General features: G+C 52.4%; 1 protein-coding gene and 1 pseudogene across 1 annotated transcript; one reads left to right on the forward strand and one right to left on the reverse strand.

The window, feature by feature from the left end:
- Positions 1 to 13,526, forward strand: part of LOC105502578 — a 23,085-nt pseudogene extending 9,559 nt beyond the window's left edge.
- SNAI1 (snail family zinc finger 1) lies at positions 12,813 to 18,532 on the reverse strand. The gene is made up of 3 exons (XM_011928821.1): positions 18,364 to 18,532; positions 17,170 to 17,697; positions 12,813 to 13,845 (listed from the first exon to the last, which is right to left on the reverse strand). Exons 1-3 carry the CDS (start codon positions 18,443 to 18,445, stop codon positions 13,661 to 13,663), a joined length of 795 nt encoding a protein of 264 aa, XP_011784211.1. The 5' UTR covers positions 18,446 to 18,532; the 3' UTR covers positions 12,813 to 13,660.
- Positions 18,533 to 20,675: the final 2,143 nt, after the last annotated feature.

Below are 20,675 nucleotides of genomic sequence, written 5' to 3' on the forward strand. Positions count from 1 at the left end.
CACTGCAACCTCTGCCTCCTGGGTTCAAGCTATTCTCCTGCCTCAGCCTCCCAAGTAGCTGGGATTACAGGCATGCGCCACCACACCTGGTTAATTTTGTATTTTTAGTAGAGACAGGGTTTCTCCATGTTGGTCAGGCTGGTCTCGAACTGCTGACCTTAGGTAATCTGCCTGTCTCAGCCTCCCAAAATGCTGGGATTACAGCTGTGAGCCACTGTGCCCGGCCTGATAAACCCTGTCTCTACTAAAAATAAAAAAATTAGCCAGGCGTGGTAGTGCGTGCCTGTAATCCTAGCTACTCGAGAGGCTGAGGCAGGAGAATCGCTTGAACCCAGGAGGTGGAGGTTGTGGTGAGCCGAGATTGCACCACTGTACTCCAGCCTGGGCGACAAGAGCAAAACTCCATCTTAAAATAAATAAATAAATAAATAAACCTGGTGCCACCACTTACCTAATGGCTGTGCATTCTTGGACAAGTCCTTTGTCTTTTCTTTGCTCAGTCCCTGCCTCTCTCGAAGGGGCTGTCACCCCATCCACCTCATTCCTGGAACGACTGAGTCACAGCAGTGAGCACCTGCAAGGTGAAGATTCGTGGTCTGGGTGAAGATTCGTGGCCTGGGTGAATAGCGGCCCCCAGGGTTGAAGAATGAGCTGTCCATAGATACCGAGGTGGAGGATGAGTTCAGTTCACTGGCAGTGCTCAGGGTGGGCACCACAGGGCACCCAAATGTTACTCCATGGCCCTCAAGATTGACAGGGTGGCCATGACTGCAGAGTGCCAGACCCCCTACGTCCCGGGACATTGCCAAGTGTTGCACATTTTCTTCTGTTTAGAAAGAAAAATACATACTCCTTGCTATTACTATTTTTTGTAGAGGCAGGGTCCCGTTATGTTGCCTAGGCTGGCCTTGAACTCCTAGCCTTAAGGGATCCTCCCGCCTCAGCCTCCCAAAGTGCTGGAATTAAAGGTGTGAGCCTGTAAAAACCCAAACCCCATGCCTGGTGCATGCTCATTACAGAAATTCAGAGACTATAAAAAAGAAAACTTAACCCCAGCCACCCCACTATCCAGACAGAACCACTGTTGACCCCCAGGGCAGACAGGCACTTCCCTCTGTGTGAAGGCAAGGATGGATAAAGTTAGAGGTAAAATGTTACAGAAATGGGGCGTTGGCCAAGCGCAGTGGCTCATGCCTGCAATCCCAGCACTTTGGGAAGCTGAGGTATGTGGATCGCCTGAGCTCAGGAGTTCAAGACCAGCTGAGCACCATGGTGAAACCTCATCTCTACCAAACATTAGCCAGCCATAGTGGCATGCATCTGTGGTTCCAGCTACTCAGGAGGCTAAGGTGGGAGAATTGCTTGAACCCAGAAGGCGGAGGTTGCAGTGAGCTGAGATCGTGCTACTGTACTCCAGCCTGGGCCACGGAGTGGGACTCTCTCTATAAAAAGAAAAGAAAAGAAAAGAAAAGAAATGGGGCCATACCGTTTTTCCAGGCTGCTTGGCAAACTGCTTTTCCTGCCTGTCAGCACCTTCTCAAGGCAACGTGTGACAATCAAGTTTGTCCGTGGGACTACTGACTGCTTGATTGTGAACTAAAAGATGCTCCCTACGGGGAAGCTATCATAATACAGACGCAGAGAGGTTAAAAATTACCTCACAGGAAATGCCCTCCTCCTCGCCATTGCCTCAGCCTCCCCTCCCAGAAAATCACTGTGACTGTGGGTATAAACCTTCCAGATCCTTCATTTTTTCCTTTCTTTTCCTCCTTTCCTTTCTGTTAACAAATATTCACTAAATACTGACTGCTCATTCGTTCAGTCATTTAATTATTCAAGAAACATTTTGCAGCTGGGCACTGTGGCTCACACCTTTACACTCACAAAGTGTAATCCCAGCACTTTAGGAGGCCAAGGCAGGCGGATCACGAGGTCAGGAGTTCAAGGCCAGCCTGGCCAACATAGTGAAACCCCATCTCTACTAAAAATACAAAAATTAGCCGGGCATAGTGGCGCATGCCTGTAGTCCCAGCTACTGAGGAGGCTGAGGCAAGAGAATCGCTTGAACCCAGGAGGTGGAGGTTGTGGTGAGGTCAGATTATACCATTGCACTCTAGCCTGGGCAACAGAGCAAGATTCCGTCTAAAAAAAAAAAAAGAAAAGAAAAGAAAAGAAAAAAACCCCAAAATTAGTTAGGTGTAGTGGTGCATGCTTGTAATCCCAGCTATTTGGGAAGCTGAAGCAGGAGATTGCTTGAACCTGGGAGGTGGAGATTTCAGTGAGCTGAGATTGCACCATTGCACTCCAGCCTAGACGACAGAGGGAGACTCCATCTCGAGAAGAAAAAAAAAGCATTTGGACTGCTAATCATGTACCAGGCTTATTCTTTCTCTGTTCATATGAGATACATATAATGGGTCGGACGTGGTGGCTCACGTCTGTAATTCCAGCACTTTGGGAGGCTGAAGCGGGAGGATTGCTTGAGCTCAGAAGTTTGAGACCAGCCTGGGCAACGTGGCAAGACCTCATCTCTACAAAAAATAAAAAATTTAAAAAAATAATAATAATACAAAAATTAGTCAAGCACGGTGGCAAGCACCTGTAGTCCCGGCTACTAAGGAGGTTGAGATGGGAGGGTCACTCGAGCCCGAGAGGTCAAGGTTGCAGTGAGCCGAGATCTCACCATTTCACTCCATCCTGCGTGACAGAGCAAGACCCTGTCTCCAAAAAAAAAAAAATAGAGAAAAATATACATACCATGTATGTTTCAGGGATTGTATAATCATCTATAATTGCAAAGTTTTCAGAACACACCAGGACTCCAGGTAACATATACAATCCACTTGTGCTGGGCATTTAGATTGTTGATGGTGTTTGCTCTACTGAAACGTGCTGGGTAAAATGTGTGTGTTTATGTGCTTTTTATTTTGTTATTGGGTCAAAGGTTGAGCACATTTTGTGACCTGCAAAGTGAAGCCTGGAGAAGGCAAGGACTCATCCAGGGTCACGAAGTGAGGCATTGGTGGCATTTGTACCTGCAAGCAGAAGATTGACAGCCTTGGGAAAGCCCCCTGCCTAGTGCTGGGTGTTTCCCTGGGGTAAAGATGGGTTTCTTTGAGGGATCCCCATCCCGAGGGCTCCCACGAGTGACACATGGGTTTCATTTCTCCTTGCTGCTACCTTTTCAGCCCCATTAAAGCTTTAATTTCCGGCCATAGCTCCAGTTAAATAGAATTGAGTTTGGTGCCCTGGGTCCCCTAGCCTGAGGACCTTCCAGCTTGTACCCAGAGAGGAAGTGTGCATGGCAAGTCTCCTGGCTCCTCCAGGTCCAGGCTGCCCAGTCCTGGCACTCAGGATTCCAGGGGAAGACACAGGATGCTAGACCCTGGGATCTGCAGGACAGATCATGTCCCCAGACTTTGGTAAGAGATGCAGAGTACCTGAAACAGTAGGATTATCCTCTAGATGAACTTGGAAAGCTTCACTACTCTCTCAGAGCCCTTTCTTCATATCCGTTAAATGGGTACAGTTACAGCCACTGTTTACTGAAGCTTACTCTTCCAGGCCCGAGGGCAAGCAATTTAAAGTTTTTTTTTTTTTTTCTTTCTTTCTTTCTTTTTTTTTTGTTTTTTGAGACGGAGTTTCTCTCTTGTTGCCCAGACTGGAATGCAATGGCACAATCTCGGCTCACTGCAACCTCCACCTCCCGGGTTCAAGCGATTCTCCTGCCTGAGCCTCCCGAACAGCTGAGATTGCAGGCATGTGTCACCACGCCCAGCTAATTTTGTATTTTTAGTAGAGATAGGGTTTCTCCATGTTGGTCAGGCTGATCTTGAACTCACGACCTCAGGTGATCCGCCCACCTCGACTTCCCCAAGTGCTGGGATTACAGGTGTGAGCCACCGAGCCTGGCCAGTTTACAAGTATTTACTCACTGAATCTGTACAACAACCCCAGGGAGGAGGGGCTGCTTGTCAGATAAGAAAATGGACACTCAGAGAGGTTGAACAACTTGCTCTAGGTCACACAGCAGGTAGGCAATGGAGCAGAGACTGAACCCAGGAAGTTTGACTCTAGAGTCCCTAACCTCTTAGGATCTTCTCTTATACCCATATTGCCTCAGGCTGTGGTGAGGATTAAATTAAATAATCTGTGCAAACCCAGTAGTGAACTGGCATGAAGTGTTTCTGTTACCGTCATCGTCATTATTATTTGCCTGAGTGTTTGCTATTTGCTTCCCTGGGTCCTTATTTCCCTCACTTGGTGAAAACTCCAGGCCCGGTATCATCCTTGTCTCCTCCCTCAGTCTGCTCATCCATGAGACGCCAAACAGCACCCCTGCCTCATCTACCACCACCACAGGGCGGTGGCCACCTCCTCAACTGCTCTTCCTGCTGCCAGACCTGCTCCCATCACAGTGACCCCAGGAATCTTTCCAAAGAGTAAACCCACTCAGTCCCCTCCCTACCAGCCCCTCCCATGGCTCCCCAGTGCCCTCAGGATAAATCTGTAGTTCCCCCCTCCGAGGCCCGCATGGCCTGACCCTGATGCAAGCTGACCTCTCCCTCTGTGACTGTCACCCAACCCTGGGGTGCCTGCTCATGCAGTAACCTCTGCAATCGGGGCTTGGTGGAGCTTTGACCTAGGGCTCTCTCTGTCTTCCTGGAGTCAGAGGCAGAATCCTACTCACCTCCCAAGTCTCCTCCTAAGGGCCCCCTCCTCCAGGCCACCTTCCTGACCCTCCTGCAGGGTTTGGTGAGTGAATAATAAGAAGTTCCTGGATCTGCTTAAGGCTACAGTGAGCTCTGATTGCACCACTGCACTTCCACCTGGGCGACAGCGTGAGACCGCCCCCCCCACCAACCCCACCGCCTCCAGATAAATAAATAGACAAGTGCACCTGAATTCATTCCAGGCCCTGAGAAAGACTTGCCAAGCCTTTGGTTGTAGCCACTGGTACACCTGGGGTTGAACTGTAGACCCCAGAGATATGTTCAAGTCAATTCCCAGGACTGTGAATGTGACCTTATCTGGAAACAAGATCTTTGTGGATGCAATCAAGTAAAGATTAGATCATCCTGGATTAGGGTGGCCCCTACATCCAATGACTGGTGTCTTAAGAGAAACAGAGACAGCCAACCAGGTGCAGTGGCTCACGCCTGTAATCCCAGCACTTTAGGAGGCTGAGGCGGGCAGATCACCTGAGGTCAGGAGTTCAAGACCAGCCTGGCTAACATGGTGAAACCCTCTCTCTACTAAAATCCAAAAATTAGCCAGGCGTAGTGGCACACGCCTATAATCCCAGTTGCTCTGTAGGCTGAGGCAGGAGAATTGCTTGAACTAGGAGGCGGAGGTTGCAGTAAGCAGCCTGGGCGAGGGAGTAAGACTGCATCTCAAAAAAAAAAAGAGAGACACAGAGACACAGAGAAGAGACAAGGAAGGAGTCTACCCTAGAGTGGTGGAGGAAGCACAGTCCCGTGGAGGCCTTGATGTCCTGCTTCTGGTCTCCAGGACCATGAAGGAATAAACTTCTGCTGTTCCCACAGAGTTCATGGGAATTTGCTGTGGGTAGCCCTAGGAAACTAATATATCACCCACCTGTGGGTTTCACAGAAGAAGGAAGTCTAGCCAAACAAACTCAAAACCAAAAATTCAAAATGGGCCAGGTGCAGTGGTTCATGCCTGTAATCCCAGCACTATGCAAGGCTGAGGCGGGCAGATCACTTGAGGCCAGGAGTTCGAGATCTGCCATGGCCAGCATGGTGAAACCGCGTCCTACTAAAAATACAAAAAATTAGCCGAGCTTGGTGACACACACCTGTAATCACAGCTACCTGGGAGGCTGAGACATGAGAATCATTTGGATCCAAGAGGCAGAGATTGCAGTGAGCTGAGATCAAGCCACTGCACTCCAGCCTGGGTGACAGAGTGAGACTCTGCCTCAAAAAAAAAAAAAAATGCTGGGTGAGGTGGCTCACGCCTGTAATCCCAGCACTTTGGGAGGCTGAGGCAGGTGGATCACCTGAGGTCCGGAGTTCGAGGTCAGCCTGGCCAGCATAGGGAAACCGTATCTCTACTAAAAAGACAAAAAAAAAAAAAAATTAGGTATGGTGGCAGGCACCTGTAATCCCAGCTACCCGGGAGGCTGAGGCAGGAGAATCGCTTGAACCCAGTAGACGGAGGTTGCAGTGAGCTGAGATCGCACTACTGTACTCCAGCCTGGGCCACAGAGGGAGACTTCATCTCAAAAAAAAAGAAAAAAGAATGGTGACCACACAGTGTTTCTGAGAGGCACACGTCAACTCATTCATCATTCCTTCAGCAATGTTTCACTGAGTGTGTGCCTCCCACATGTGAACAGGACTCCAGGGATCACTGCACAGTGAACAAAGCAGACAAAATTTCCACCTGCATAGAGCTGACATTCTGGTAAGGGAAGACAGTCAGCAGAGAAACTCTGAACAGGGAAATGAGTGGTTGGTCACATGGAGAAAATAACAATAGGGAAAGGGGTTGGAATGAAATGGAGAGGGATGGGAGGAGAGTGGCCATGTGGCTCTCTGGGGGGCAGTGTTCCTGGCAGAGGGAGTGGCAGTGCAAAGGCCCTGAGCGGGCAGTGACCCTGGTGCACTGGAAGGAGTGAGGGGGGTGGTGAAAGGGATGAGGCAGAGGTGGTGGAGGCCCTTGTGGAACCAGGTAAGTGAGATGGAGCCATGTATGCATGGGAATGTATTTGCTCATTTTTTTTTTTTTTTGGCTGGGTGCAGTGGCTCACACCTATAATCCCAGCACTTTGTGAGACCGAGGCAGGTAGATCACCTGAGGTCAGGAGTTCAAGACCAGCCTGGCCAACATGGTGAAACCCTGTCTTTACTACAAATGCAAAAATTAGCAGGGCATGATGGGGGGCATCTGTAATCCCAGCTACTCGGAGGCTGAGGCAGGAGAATCACTTGAACCCGGGAGGCAGAGGTTGCAATGAGCTGAGATCACGCCACTGCACTCTAGCCTGGGCAACAGAGCGAGACTCTGTCTCAAAATAAATAAATAAAAATAAATAAATAAATAAATAAATAAAAGAAATATAGTTGCTCATTTTTTTAACTAACAAAGATGTAAACCAAGATCTCCATGGTGTCATGCTGGGACAGTAAAGGCATAAGGATAGAGAGTGTTGATCACATGCCACTTGAGCTTCACATGTCACCTTCTCACTCTTTTAAAGGAGGGAATACATTCCTGTAACGTTTATGAAACTGACAATTTGGGCCAGGAGTGGTGGCTCATGACTGTAATCCCAGCACTTTGGGAAGCTGAGGTGAGAGGATAGCTTGAGTCCAGAAGACCAGCCTGGGCAACATGACCAAACTACATCTCTGCAAGAAACACAAAAATTAGGCGGGTACTCAGGAGGCTGAACTGGGAGGATCTCTTGAGCCCAGGAGGTTAGACCTGTAGTGAGCCGAGACTCAGCCAGTACACTCCAGCCTGGGTGACAGAGTGAGACTCTGTCTCAAAAAAAAAAAAAAAAAAAAAGAAGAAGAAGAAAGAAAAGAAAAGAAAACAGAAAAAAGTAAACACTTGGAAAGCAAAGAAGAACAAGGACAGTCCTGATCCCTGTCTACCAGGAGACGCTCGTCCCAGCTCAGAGGATATTCATAAGTAGCCAGCAGGTCACTAATGCAGCCCAGATGTGCCCAGAGATGGCCTTGGCCCCAGACCTGCCTGCCTTGACACTTGCATGGAGACTGGCTTTATAGCCATTTTATTTCCTGGACTCGTTTTAAAGAAAATCCCCGGGGAGGATCTAATGGCCTGGCCAGATCCTGCTGCTCCCGGCCCCTTTTCTCCCAACCCAACAGCTCTAAGCCGCTGCCTCGACAGAGGGGAAGTCCTGCAGGAGAAAGCCAGCCAGTAAAGTAGAAGGAATGATGGGGTTAGAAAATCACCATTTGGTAACTACCATCGTAACATGTAATTGATTTAGGCAAAAAGAACCTGAAAGGGATGAAATTTGTGGATGGAAGTTTGAAGCCTCATAGGATCACATGGTCCTTTCCATATCTTGTGAGGAGCTATTTGGAGACATCACATGGTCTCCAAGTATTTCCTCACAAGATACAGATTGAGTGCAAAGGGAAAAAGAGGAACTTCAGCAAGGAGGGACCTGGCGGGCACCACCTTAACCAAGCAGTCAAAGTGGATGTCAGTCTGGGATGAGCTGACCTCAGGTGCTTCATGACACCTTGCACCAAACAAGACACGCGCTGCTGCTGTGGTTCTGCCCAAAGTGCATATCCCAAATGTAATTATGAGGAAACATCAGGAAAAAAAACTGGAGGGCATTAAACAAAACAGCTGGCCTGTACTCTTCAAAAAACGTCAATGTTATGAAAGACAAAGAAAGGCTGAGGAGCTGCCTTGGGAAAAAAGAGATTAAAGAGTCAGGACAGGACAGGCAGAGTGGCTCATGCCTGTAATCCCAGCACTTTGGGAGGCCAAGGCAGGCAGATCACCTGAGGTCAGGAGTTCGAGACCAGCCTGACTAACACGGAGAAACCCCATCTCTACTAAAAATACAAAATTAGCCAGGCGTGGTGGCGCGTGCCTGTAATCCCAGCTACTTGGGAGGCTGAGGCAGGAGAATCACTTGAACCTGGGACGCAGAGGGTGCGGTGAGTCGAGATCGTGCCATTGCACTCCAGCCTGGGCAACAAGAGCGAAACTCTATCTCAAATAAATAAATAAATAAATAAGAGTCAGGACAACTATCTGGGCATGTCTGTAATCCCAGCACTTTGGGAGACTGAGGCGGGTGGATTGCTTGAACCCACAAGAGTTTGAGACCAGCCTGGGCAACAGAGTGAGACCTTGTCTCTATTAGAAAAAAAATTAAATTAAATTAATACATAAAAGAGTCAGGACAAGTGAATGCAGTGTGTGATCCTTGCATTGCATTCTGGTCATTTCCCCCCCAACTATACCCCACAAAATGCTGTGAAAGACATCACTAGGACACATGCAGAAATGTGATCATGACTATGGATTACAGAGTAGCATTGCACCAATGTTAAATTTCCTAATTTTGATCATGAAACTATGGGAGAATGTCCTTATCCCTAGGAAACATAGCTTAAATATTTAGCAGTGAAGGGGCATTGTGTCTATAACTCACTCTCATATGGTTCAGGCCAGGCGTGGTGGCTCACACCTGTAATCCCAGCACTTTGGGAGGCTGAGGTGGGCGGATCACTTGAGGCCATAAGTTCGAGATCAGCCTAGCCAACATGGTGAAATCCCATCTCTACTAAAAACACAAAAATTAGCCGGGCATAGTGGCACATGCCTGTAATTCCAGCCACTCCGGAGGGTGAGGCACAAGAATCGCTTGAACCCAGGAGGCGGAGGTTGCAGTGAGCCGAGGTTGCGCCATTGCGCTCCAGCCCGGGCGACAGAGTGAGACTCCATCTGAAAAAAAAAAAAAAAATTCAAATGGTTCAGAACTAAATAATGTGTGTGTGTCTAGGGAGAGAGGCAAGATGTATACATGAGAAAATGTTGACATATTGAAGAATCTGAATGAATGATTCCAGTTTACTGTTTCTTGCAATTTCTGTCAGGTTGCAATTATTTCAAAGTGAAATGTCTTAAAAATCTTTAAAAGATGGCTCCTTTCCTCCGTCCCTCCAGTCTTTATCCACCCCAGTCCCACCTCCTGCAACCCCCTAGGGAACCACTTTTGTTAGTATATTGTCCTAACCTCCAGAGTCTCCGTATGCAAATACAAACAAGAATGAACCACGTGTTGATGGTTTTCTCCCCTCTTCTGCCCACAGAAGGGAGCACATCTGCCGGTGATTTCATTTTCATTTAGTGATTTGGGGTTTGCTCTGGATCAGAATATAGAGGCTCTCCCCATTCTTTTTTCAGCTTCATAGTATCTACCCCTACTAGATCCAACATCCCCTTGGTGGTACGCTCCACCAAGCCCGGCTTTTTTTGTTGCTGTTGTTGTTGAGACAGAGTCTTACTCTGTAGCCCAGGCTGGAGTGCAGTGGCACGATCTCAGCTTACTGCAACCTCTGCCTCTTGAGTTCAAGCGATTCTCGTGCTCAGCCTCTCAAGTAGTTGGGATTACAGGTGTGATACCACACCCAGCTAATTTTTGTATTTTTAGTAGAGACGGGGTTTCGCCATGTTGGCCAGGCTGGTCTCGAACTCCTGGCCTCAAGTGATCTGCCCCACCTTGGCCTCCCAAAGTGCTGGGATTACAGGCGTAAGCCACCTTGCCTGGTCAATTTTTAAATTTTTTTGTAGAGACGATGTCTCACTGCATTGTTCAGGCTGGCTTTGGACTCCTGGGCTCCGGTGATCCTCACCCTTCAGCCTCTAAATAGCTGGGACTACACACATGTGAACCACCATGTCCAGCTTCCCCAGATAATACTACTAAATAACTCTCACCCACTAGGGCTCAGGTGTGCTGCGCCATGGGCTGGGTGGCCACAACTGCCACAAGTTTCTTAAATACAGGCTTCAACTCCAAGGCCACCAACACCCTGAGCCAGGCCACCATCCTCCCTCCCACTCCTCCCTCCCTCCCCTCTGGCCCTTTATTTATTTATTTTTTTTTTGAGACAAGGTCTCGTTCTGTGGCCCAGGCTAGAGTGCAGTGGCACGATCTCAGCTCACTGCAACCTCAGCCTCCTGACCTCAAGCGATTCTCTTGCCTCAGCTTCCCAAGTAGCTGGGACTACAGGCATATGCCAGCACACCTGGCTACTTTTTTAATTTTAGTAGAGACGTGTTTTTGCCATGTTAGCCAGGCTGGTCTCGAACTCCTAGCCTCGGGTGAGGCCTATCTCGGCCTCCCAAATTGCTGGGATTACAGGCATGAGCCAGGGTATCTGGCCCCCTCTGGCTTTCTCATGGTCTCCCTGCCTTTGTCTTTCTTCTCCTGGACCCCTGAGGTCCATTCTTCCCAGCAGCCAGGGAGATCTTCGAAGGAAAGGTACAGCAGGCCTCAGCACCAGCCTGCTTTAGAGCCCCAGTGGCTGCCCTAGGGGCTTAGACAAAATTCCCACCTGCTTAGCACCACAAGTTCTGCAGAGCTGGGCCCACTCTCCTCTCCTATCCTGTCTTCCCAGTCCCTCCGCCATCCTGGTCTTTCTCATGGGGGCAGCACATTCCAGCAGGCTTGCTATTCCCTCCCCCAGATCCTCCCCTGCCTGCATCTTTCTCCTTCTTCAGGTCCAGGCTAGAATTCACTTCTTTCAGGGCTCTCACCGCCTTGGCCTGGGGAGCCCCACCCCGTTGTTCTCTAGTGCCTGGCACTCTTTCATTCTGTCCTGGCACCATCGCTGTAGAAAAGCGGCTTGTTTATTTAATCGCTTGTTTGTTTTCTCTCTCCCCAACCAGAGCATACGTCCCATGAGCGTAGGGATGGCCTGTCTTGTTCACGGCTGTAACCCTAGGGCCTGGAACAGAGCCTGGCACACATGGTGCCCTCGAAACCCCTGAATGAACGAATGTCTCTGTACAGTCTCCGAGAGGAAGGCACTACTGTCACCCCGTTTTATAGAGGCAGAAACTGGGGTCCTCAGAGGGAGAGAATCTTGCTCCAAGTGCCCTGAGAGTCAGGGGCGTGAGCCCAGCCTACCTACCTCCCAGGATGACCTGAGGGCCGGGCTTGATGACCTCAGGCAAGCCCACCTCTGTGCCTCATTTTCCGGAGGCCCGACCCCCAGGGATTATGTGAAGTCATGAAATCATTCACTCAGAGTCAGCACCTACTGTGGGTGGATGGAGACGACCTAGAGGGACCCAGGACACAGTAGGTCTTCAGCTCATGGATGCCCAATCCCCATCCCCCCAACTCCCTAACTTCCCTTCAGGGAGGCAGGCCACAATTTGGCGATTGTTAGAGAACGTTTTTTTTTTTCCTTTTGGGAGGAAAGCTGCAAGTCATTAAGGGCTGCTCCCGGCCTGCGGGTCACCATTTCCTGTTTAGAAGAAAGAATCATCTCTCCTTTGGAACATGAAGCTCCCCCACCCCCAGCCTGACTCCGGGGCTCCGAAGCTCTGGGACGCCTCAGCTCCTCGCAGGAAACTGGCACCTCCAGCACCTTTTGTGTTCAAAAAGGACACTCATTTTCTCCTGGCCCCAGGAGGCCCCCAGTGGTGAGGTCACCACCATTGGCCCGGCCGGCGGGGAGTGAATTACTCTAGCCCAGGACGCAAGCTGACCGTCCCGCAGTCCTCGGAGCAGGAAGCTGAGTGACCCCTACCCTTTGGCCTGGCTTCTCACCCTCCTGGCTCCAGCCAGCCAATTTCCTTGCATCAAAGGCCATTTGGTACCCAGCAGCAAGACGGAGGTGTGGGACTGACAAGGAGGCCCGAGGGGGCGGGAGCCCTTGGAAACAGGAAGGACATCCTCTGTCTCCTTGGTCGCATTCCACTCGCATCTGGGGGAAGCGGCCCCGAAAGACCTGCAGTGCTGGGGCAGAGATTTGCAGCCTGCCTAGTTGGTAAGACCCAGGAAGCCAGCTTTGGACCCCGTGGGCCAAATCGGTTTCAAAACTCAAGAATGAGAAAGTAAACAAGAGCCACAGTGTACAGTGAAGAGCTCCTATGGATGCTGCTGGCTCACCCAAACACCAGCAGACAGAACACCCAGGACTCCAAAGCCCTGCAATGTTTCCAAGGACAAGATTTAAGGCTGTGTCAGAAATATCTAAGCTTCAGGAATTCCTGTCTCCTCCTCCCTTACCAAAGACCTTTTAAAATACCCACTCCTCTATTACACCAGACTCTTTTTAATATATAAATTAACTGCTTTATTGAATATCAATAAACTGTACATATAACTATACAAAATGTTTCCTTGATACAAAATGTTTGAAATATAAATACCAGTGTACCTTTAAAAATGTAAACATCTTCCTCCCAGGCCCACCTGTCGGGCCCCCAAAATAGTTCTGGGAGACACATCGGTCAGACCAGAGCACCCCACTTGGGCCCCCCGACAAGTGACAGCCATTACTCACAGTCCCTTTTGAGACACTGTTAAATTGCCCGGGAAACAGGTGCCAGCCCGCCAAACAGAAGGCTGAAATAGCTGCCCGGGCTTGGGGCATCTCAGACTCTAGTCTGCCACCGCCTCCGCAGGGCCCGGGGCTGCACCTGGGGGTGGATTATTGCATAGTTAGTCACACCTCGTGGAGGGTGGCCTGAGGGTTCCTTGTGGGGATGTGTGTGTGAGGGGAGTGGGGTCCCCTGAGCGGGGTGGGAGCTTCCCAGTGAGTCTGTCAGCCTTTGTCCCGTAGCTCAAAGCAGCTGTATCCAAACAGCTCTGGATACAAAAACCCACGCAGAAAGGCCAGCTCAGGAATCCCCCGGGGGCTGGGGCTGCCAGCTGCCCTCTCTCCACAGAAAAGGCCACGGGAAGGCCTCCTCCAGAGCCCACTGAGGGACCCAGGCAGAGGAAACAGAACCAGAAAATGGTCTTCAAGGTCCTGTGGGGCTGATGCAGCCAGAAGTGGGGCACTCAGGAGGGAATTCCATGGCAGTGAGAAGGACGTGGGGTCGGTCCTTCCTGCTGGATTGGGGGAAGGCTGTCGGGCAGGGGGCAGGTATGGAGAGGAAGAGGGAGCCTCAAGGGTCAGCGGGGACATCCTGAGCAGCCAGACTCTTGGTGCTTGTGGAGCAGGGACATTCGGGAGAAGGTCCGAGCACACGCCTGGCATTGGTACTTCTTGACATCCGAGTGGGTCTGGAGGTGGGCCCGCAGGTTGGAGCGGTCAGCGAAGGCGCGGCTGCAGTGGGGACAGGAGAAGGGCTTCTCGCCTGGGGAGAGAATGCCAGAAAGGCCGAGTGAGCCGTGGGACAACAGATGATAGTGATGGGAATCCCTCCCCGCATACCCTAAACCCTGAAAGAATCCCACGATCCCAGGAGAGCCAGGCCTCAAACACGCAGCCAGGGTCCAAAGGCCGGGACCTGACGGAGCTCTGCTGCTTCCCACTGGGCAACTCTGGGCAAGCTGTCTGGCTTCTCTGAGCCTCCATTTTTCCACCTGTAAAATGGAGCTATCCATCCCCCACTCATAGGGGTTGGTGACAGAAGGCAGGGCACAGTACTCATCCACGTCCCACAGAGACGTGCGAAGTGGTCAACGATGACCCAACATCTTTACTCATTCGTCCTACTGTCACTTGTCCGGGGCCAAAGCCAGAGTCAGCCTTAAGAGGCCTCCCCACCCCCACCTCCAAGCTGGTTAGGCCACTCCTGGGGCCCGGCCAGCAGCCTGCTTTCCTCACTACCCCACCTCCCGTGCTGTAATCCCAAATCTCCTTGTCTGTTCTCCAATCAGGCTGAGTCCCATAAGGGCAGGGGCCTTCTTTGAGTCCATTTTAAGCCCCAGCCCAGGGCCTGGGCCCCTTTCTAACACCGAAGAGGCTACAGAAACCTGTGCCTCTGACACACCATCTGCCTGGCCAAGGCTGTGTCGGAAAAAGTCTTGCATATGGAGCTGGGTACCCAGTAAGTCCTCAATAAGCCCTTAGAGAATAATTAAGTCTGCTTTAAAAATTAAAAAGGCCTCAGAGGAGTCTGCCCCTCACTCATGCCTTGTAATAATCCCTGCTCCAACCAAAAGGCTACAGTTCCAAAAACACCAATAATGCTGTTTTGTTTTTTTCTGGGGGATGCAGCATTTTCCACATAAAAGGTCATAACAGTAACTCATTAAACAAAAATCTATTGAAGCCGGGTGTGGTGGCTCACGCCTGTAATCCCATCACTCTGGGAGGCCGATTGAGGCAGGAGGATTGCTTGAAGCCAGGAGTTTGAGACAAGCCTAGGCAATAAAGCAAGAGCCTGTCTATAATTTTTTTTAAAATCTATTGATCTCCTACTATGTGCTAGACACTACTCTATAATACTGAATAGTCTCTTTAAAAAATATGCAATTCTCCAATCCCCTCACGCCCAGTCTGACATGCCCGCAAGGCCAGGGCCTGCCTGTGAAATCCCAGCACTGGATGGAATTTAAGAGCTGAGAGTGAATTCATTCCATCACCTCCTGGGTGCCTAGGGTGCTACACTGAGCTACCAGGGTAGGAGGGAGTCCAGAGAATGCTTCCAATGGGACCCATGCATTCAATAGGGACTTATCGAGCACCTGAGAGCTGGACTCACTCTCATAGGGCAGAAATGGAAACTAGCCACTCAAAAGGGTGGGGGACATAGAGGACTGGGGGAGGGTGCCTGAGCACTACTCCACTCTGCCATTACTCAGCAGCCTCCCCACGCCAGGCCTGAAGGGTTTGCTGATTGCATTCTAAGTCTTCATGTGAATGAGAAGGGTAAGTTCACCCTTGTGAACTAAGGGCTGACTCTGGAGATCTGGAAAAGGGGCTGGAGTCCATTTGTAAGACTGGGGCTACGATGGCACCCCCTTTCCCTTCCCAGGGCTGTTGGTGAAGTCCCGAGCACTACCTCCTGCACAGTAAGTGCTCTAAGTGTGAGGAGACACAAACCCGAACAAAAGGGGAAGAAGACATTCTAGGACATGATGGGCTGGGGGCGGGGGCTGCGCGCATATGCAGGGGGCACAGACCCCCACTCCTCAGATCCCTCGCCCCCCCCAGACGCCTTCGTGGTACTCCTGGCAAGTGTGAAATCGGCACCAGGCCGGCGGGGACAAAGGGCGCCGAGGGGGGCACTGTACATGTGATACCCCCGGATTAAAGAGGCCTGCCATGCAGTGCGCCAGCAGCTGCGACTGGAACAGGTGCTGGGCACCCCTGCCCCATGCACCTGCTCCACCCCTCCCAGCCCCCACCCACTGGGCCCACCATTAAGGCACACAATGGGAGTCAATGAGGACCGCAATGATACATTTCAAGGGGATTTCTGTGCCTCAGCCATGCCTTTACATTAAAATAATGTCCGGAGGGGAGGCTAGAGAAGCAGCAGGAGAGCAGCATCCTGAGGGGTTCAAATCTCCCACAATAGAGCCCTGTGAGCTGGGCAGGCACGGGGAGGCCAGCAGTTGGACCTTTACATGTTAAAATCAGGGCTACTGGTGCAGGAAGGAAAGGAAATGGGTAGCCTTAGTCGAGTAAGATGCCAATAAAGCCCGCGAAATGCCAGTCCTCCCAGACACCTCACTGACCCTCACCGCTCAGAGGTCAGGCGCCGGGTCAGGAATGGTAGAACCTGGCCAGCTTGAACCATGTGAAATCTTCTCCCTCAACTGTCACTCTCCAAAGAGCAGCTCCAGGCACAGTGGCTGCCACCGTTCAAGTTCTAAAAAGTTCTACCTTTTCTCCATGTCCAGAAAGTTTTCTACATATTTAGTAAATTTTCGAAAGACGTGATTGTTTTCTGCCCCAAAATTGCTGTTTCCTGGTCTGTGTGCTAGGATTGAGTGGGGGTGGGGAAGCCGACCTGAGAACTATTCGGGTATAATAAATTACTATAAAGTGATTAGCCACCTTTACAGCCACTCTCTAAAACATATGCCATAATTCTCCGAGTCTCAGAGAGGTTAAGTTGCTTGCCCAAAGTCACACAGCAGGGAAGCAGAGCAAATGCCAAGGAACCATTTTTGTGACAGTTTAGCAGGTACCCGGCACTTTGCCAGGTGATTCCCATATGCATTCCTGCATTTAGCCTGTACAGAAATCCCACAAGCTGTTCTCATGCCCATCTGAAAGATAGAGAAAATGAGGCTCACAGAAGTGAAACATCAGCCTAAGCTTTGAGAAAGTTCTCAAAGGATTCAGAGCCAGGTGGGGGGCCTGACAACATCCTGTCTGGCTAGGGAGGGGGCGGACCGGGAGAGGGTGGGGCTGGGTGGGCCCCTTCACACCTGTGGCCCCCACAGCAAGGTGCTGGTTGCACCTTTCCGATATCCAGCTCCAACCCATTTGGCTGAGAAACAGGCTGCAGGGATTGGGAAGGTGTCTGCTTTGCCCATCTGCTTAGCTGATGAAGGAACGTTTCTGCCAAACATTTCCAGAGAGCCAGGCCCCTGAACTTGAGCTAGAAGTTAGGAGACTTGGGGCCTCAGTGTCCACAACTTTGCGAATGAGAACAGCAAGTCCAGATTCACAAAAGCTGCCACAGAAAGCGACGGTGGGGAGTGCCTGGAGGGGCACTTACCAGTGTGGGTCCGGACATGGCCTTGTAGCAGCCAGGGCCTGGAGAAGGCCTTCCCGCAGGTTCCGCAGACGCAGGGCAGCGTGTGGCTTCGGATGTGCATCTTGAGGGCACCCAGGCTGAGGTATTCCTTGTTGCAGTATTTGCAGTTGAAGGCCTTTCGAGACTGGAGATCCTTGGCCTCAGAGAGCTGGGCCAGCTGCTTGGGCACTTGGCCCAAGCCTGGGAAGGCAGCATAGGCCTCAGTCTCCAAGGAAGAGGCTGAAGTAGAGGAGAAGGATGAAGTAGCCGGTGAGGGTGGGCTGGGAGGCTGGGAGCCTTTCCCACTGTCCTCATCCGACAGGGAGGTCAGCTCTGCCGCCCTGGGACTCTCCTGGGGCCGAAGGGAGGCCCAGGCAATTGGCTGGGCTTGGGGTGCCAGGACAGAGTCCCAGATGAGCATTGGCAGCGAGGCGGTGGGGTTGAGGATCTCTGGAGGTGGGATGGCTGCCAGCAGGTGGGCCTGGTCGTATGGCTGCTGGAAGGTAAACTCTGAGGGAGAAAAAGCAGAGTCAGGCGTTAATTAAATCATTCTCAATCAACAAACATGAGCCCACCGCTGGCCAGGGGCTGGGTGGGGCTGATTCTCAACACATACTTAGATCAAAAAAATGATCCACAGGACAGACCAGGTTCCTGCCCTCCTCGCCTAGGTCACCCGATCTGAGTCTCTCACAGGTAGGACCCCCAGTTGAAGGGGGTCATTTCCAGATCTCACTCTCCTAAGTCCCAAGTCCCCAGCCTGAGGCCAGAACCCCATCACCCCAGCCCTGGAGCCACCACCCTGCCCCAATCCCTCTCCTCACACACATCTCGTCTCCCCACCCCTTCCCTCAACCCTCTGGACTCCGGACTCTCCCCAGCAGCGTCCACAGGGCCTTCCTGACACAGGCCTCCTCTCCCACTCTCGCGGAGCTCCTCCGCCTCTCGCCTGCTACAAAGGCCACCCAAGCGCAAGACCCCTGCTCTCTACACAGCACTCCCCCAACCACCCAGACCGATCCCCGGGACTGGGGACCCACCTGCCCGGTCTCCCGAGCCCGAGCCCGCAATGCTCCTCGATCCTGGCTCAGACAGGCCGCCTCCCACAGGTGGCCCCCACGCAGCCTTCGCCTGTCTCCCCCAAACCTCCTGGAGCCCAGCACCCCACCAACACACCTGGATTAGAGTCCTGCAGCTCGCTGTAGTTAGGCTTCCGATTGGGGTCGGAGGGCTTCCTGACGAGGAAAGAGCGCGGCATGGTGGCCGAGGCACTGGGGGTCGCGGAGTCGCGCAGGAGTAGCGCAGAGGTACCGCTCACAAGGCCGGTCCGCGGCGCAATGAGCGCAGCCGCGCCGCCAACTCCCTTAAATACTCCAAGCTGGCGGGAGGGGCGGGGCCTCATCTGCCACGCCCCTTTGTCACCTCCACGCCAATCGGAGGCCCTTCTCCGCCGAAGGCCACTCCCCGAGCAGGTGCGCCGGGGGCTGGCCGGGCTCGCGCCGCGTGGCGCTGGGAGCTCGGGCGGGGGCTCCTCCGAGGCGGAGTTCGCGGGCGCAGCGCGGGTCGTCCCTGATGCTGGGACTGTCCGGGGCGGGACGTCGAGCGAAGCGAGGCCCCTACGAGGTGGGACCCCGCCACGACGCCGCGCGCCCACCCGCTCAGCGCCCCGTGGTCGGAGCGCTTCTGACGCCCCCTGGCGCTGCGCGCTGGCCTGGACACCTGCCCTTCCGACGCCCGCCCCCGCCTCGGGCTTGGGAGGGGGCGGAAATTTCCTCCGCCCGGCTGGCGCCTGGAGAGCGTGGCATTGACAAGGGAAATGCACATTGCTGGGGAGGAAGCGAGGAAACGGACACCGCACGTGGCTCCTGGCGGCGTGAAATGCTACGGCCTTTTTGCAAAGCAGCCTGGCCCAGCTAGCGAAGAGCGCCCGTTCCTTCCCTTAGCCAGTGTTTGCGGAGGGCCCAGCTGTACCTGGGGCAGGGCACAGCCCTGGACAGGACATTCAGAGCCTCTCCCGAAGGGTAGCTCCCGGTCCAGTAGGGGAGACAGACGAAGTAAACAGACAATTTTTTTTTTTTTGAGACGGAGTCTCGCTGTGTTGCCCAGGCTGGAGCGCAGTGGCCGGATCTCAGCTCACTGCAAACTCCGCCTCCCAGGTTCACGCCATTCTCCTGCCTCAGCCTCCCGAGTAGCTGGGATTACAGGCGCCCGCCACCTCGCCCGGCTAGTTTTTTTTTTTTGTATATTTTAGTAGAGACGGGGTTTCATCGTGTTAGCCAGGATGGTCTCGATCTCCTGACCTCGTGATCCACCCGTCTCGGCCTCCCAAAGTGCTGGGATTACAGGCTTGAGCCACCGCGCCCGGCTGTAAACAGACAATTACAATGCAAAGGGAAGTGTGCTTTGGCGGGGGAGAGACGGGACGCGGCGACTGAAGAGGCGGGTCACCTGACAGGGGGTCGGGGTGACTTCCCAGAGGAAGTGAAGAATTATCAAGGGAAAAGGCCCGAGGGAAGAAGTGGCAACTGCTTCAGAGTAGCTCCTAGAGAGCAGCTCCCAGGGATGGCGTGGGGTGGGCAGGCCCCGAGGGGTCAGATGTGCTGTGCCCCAGGGCCTCCTAGGAGTTTGGACTTTGCCTCAAAAGCACTGGGGAGCCACCGAAGGATTTTCAGCTGAGGAGGGACCTGGTTAGAGTTTCGTAGAAAAAGATCCTTGTAGGCCGGCGGAAGAAAGAAGGGATGGGCCGGGCGTGTCTCTTCACCCCTGTGAAGATCCTCGATCCTGTGTCTAAAGGCTCTAACACGGTTCCGTAGGGGCCCCGACTGAATGCATGTGGGGTGGGCCCAGATGAGGGGCAGCTGCACCCCCACCCCAGCTTCCCTGGGAGGCATACCAGGCCCCGGGGTAGCGCTGAAATAAACCTCACAGGTCTCACCGTTCTTGTTTCCACCTGTGAAGGAAGACTAGAAAAACCTATAAGCACTCCACACCACCACCAGCAACAACATGAAGGGCAGAACTACTGTCTGTTTTGGTCACTTGGTGCCGGATGTAACAGCCGTGAACAAAATCGTCTGCCCCTGTTTCTAGCTGGAGAGTGGGGAGTAGGGTGGAGGACAGAGGCAGGAAGAAGTTATTAGGCGGAATACTCTCCTTCCCGTGTCAATTTAGCTCCAATCAGGATCCTCTGCTCGAAGCCAGAGTGAGGCCAGAGCACCCCCTCCTCTGCTCAAAGCCTCCCATGCGCCTGTCTAAGAGTAAAAGCCAAAGTCCTTTCCTCGGCCAACTCGGCCCCGCTGCTCTGACCCCGGCTGACCTTGGCTTGAGCCTCTCTCCCTCCCCCATGAACAAGGATCCCTCCCCCACCCTTCCTTCTGTTCCTCCAACATCCCAGACCTTTCCCACCTTGGCACCTGCTGCTCCTCCTCTCCCCTACGTCTTTTGCTCCTAGATCTTCACACTGGCTTCCTTTCATTCTTTGTTTCAGC

The sequence above is a fragment of the Colobus angolensis genome, unplaced genomic scaffold, assembly GCF_000951035.1.
Source record: "Colobus angolensis palliatus isolate OR3802 unplaced genomic scaffold, Cang.pa_1.0 Scaffold8, whole genome shotgun sequence".
In the NCBI taxonomy this organism is placed as follows: Eukaryota; Metazoa; Chordata; class Mammalia; order Primates; family Cercopithecidae; genus Colobus; species Colobus angolensis.

Excerpts from the sequence above, each read along its gene's own strand:
- SNAI1 (XM_011928821.1), bottom strand. The coding sequence starts at position 18,445 with ATGCCGCGCTCTTTCCTCGTCAGGAAGCCCTCCGACCCCAATCGGAAG. Across the intron at positions 17,698-18,363 it reads GCTGCAGGACTCTAATCCAG|AGTTTACCTTCCAGCAGCCA; the intron begins GTGTGTTGGTGG and ends TTTCTCCCTCAG. Across the intron at positions 13,846-17,169 it reads CCATGTCCGGACCCACACTG|GCGAGAAGCCCTTCTCCTGT; the intron begins GTAAGTGCCCCT and ends TTCTCTCCCCAG.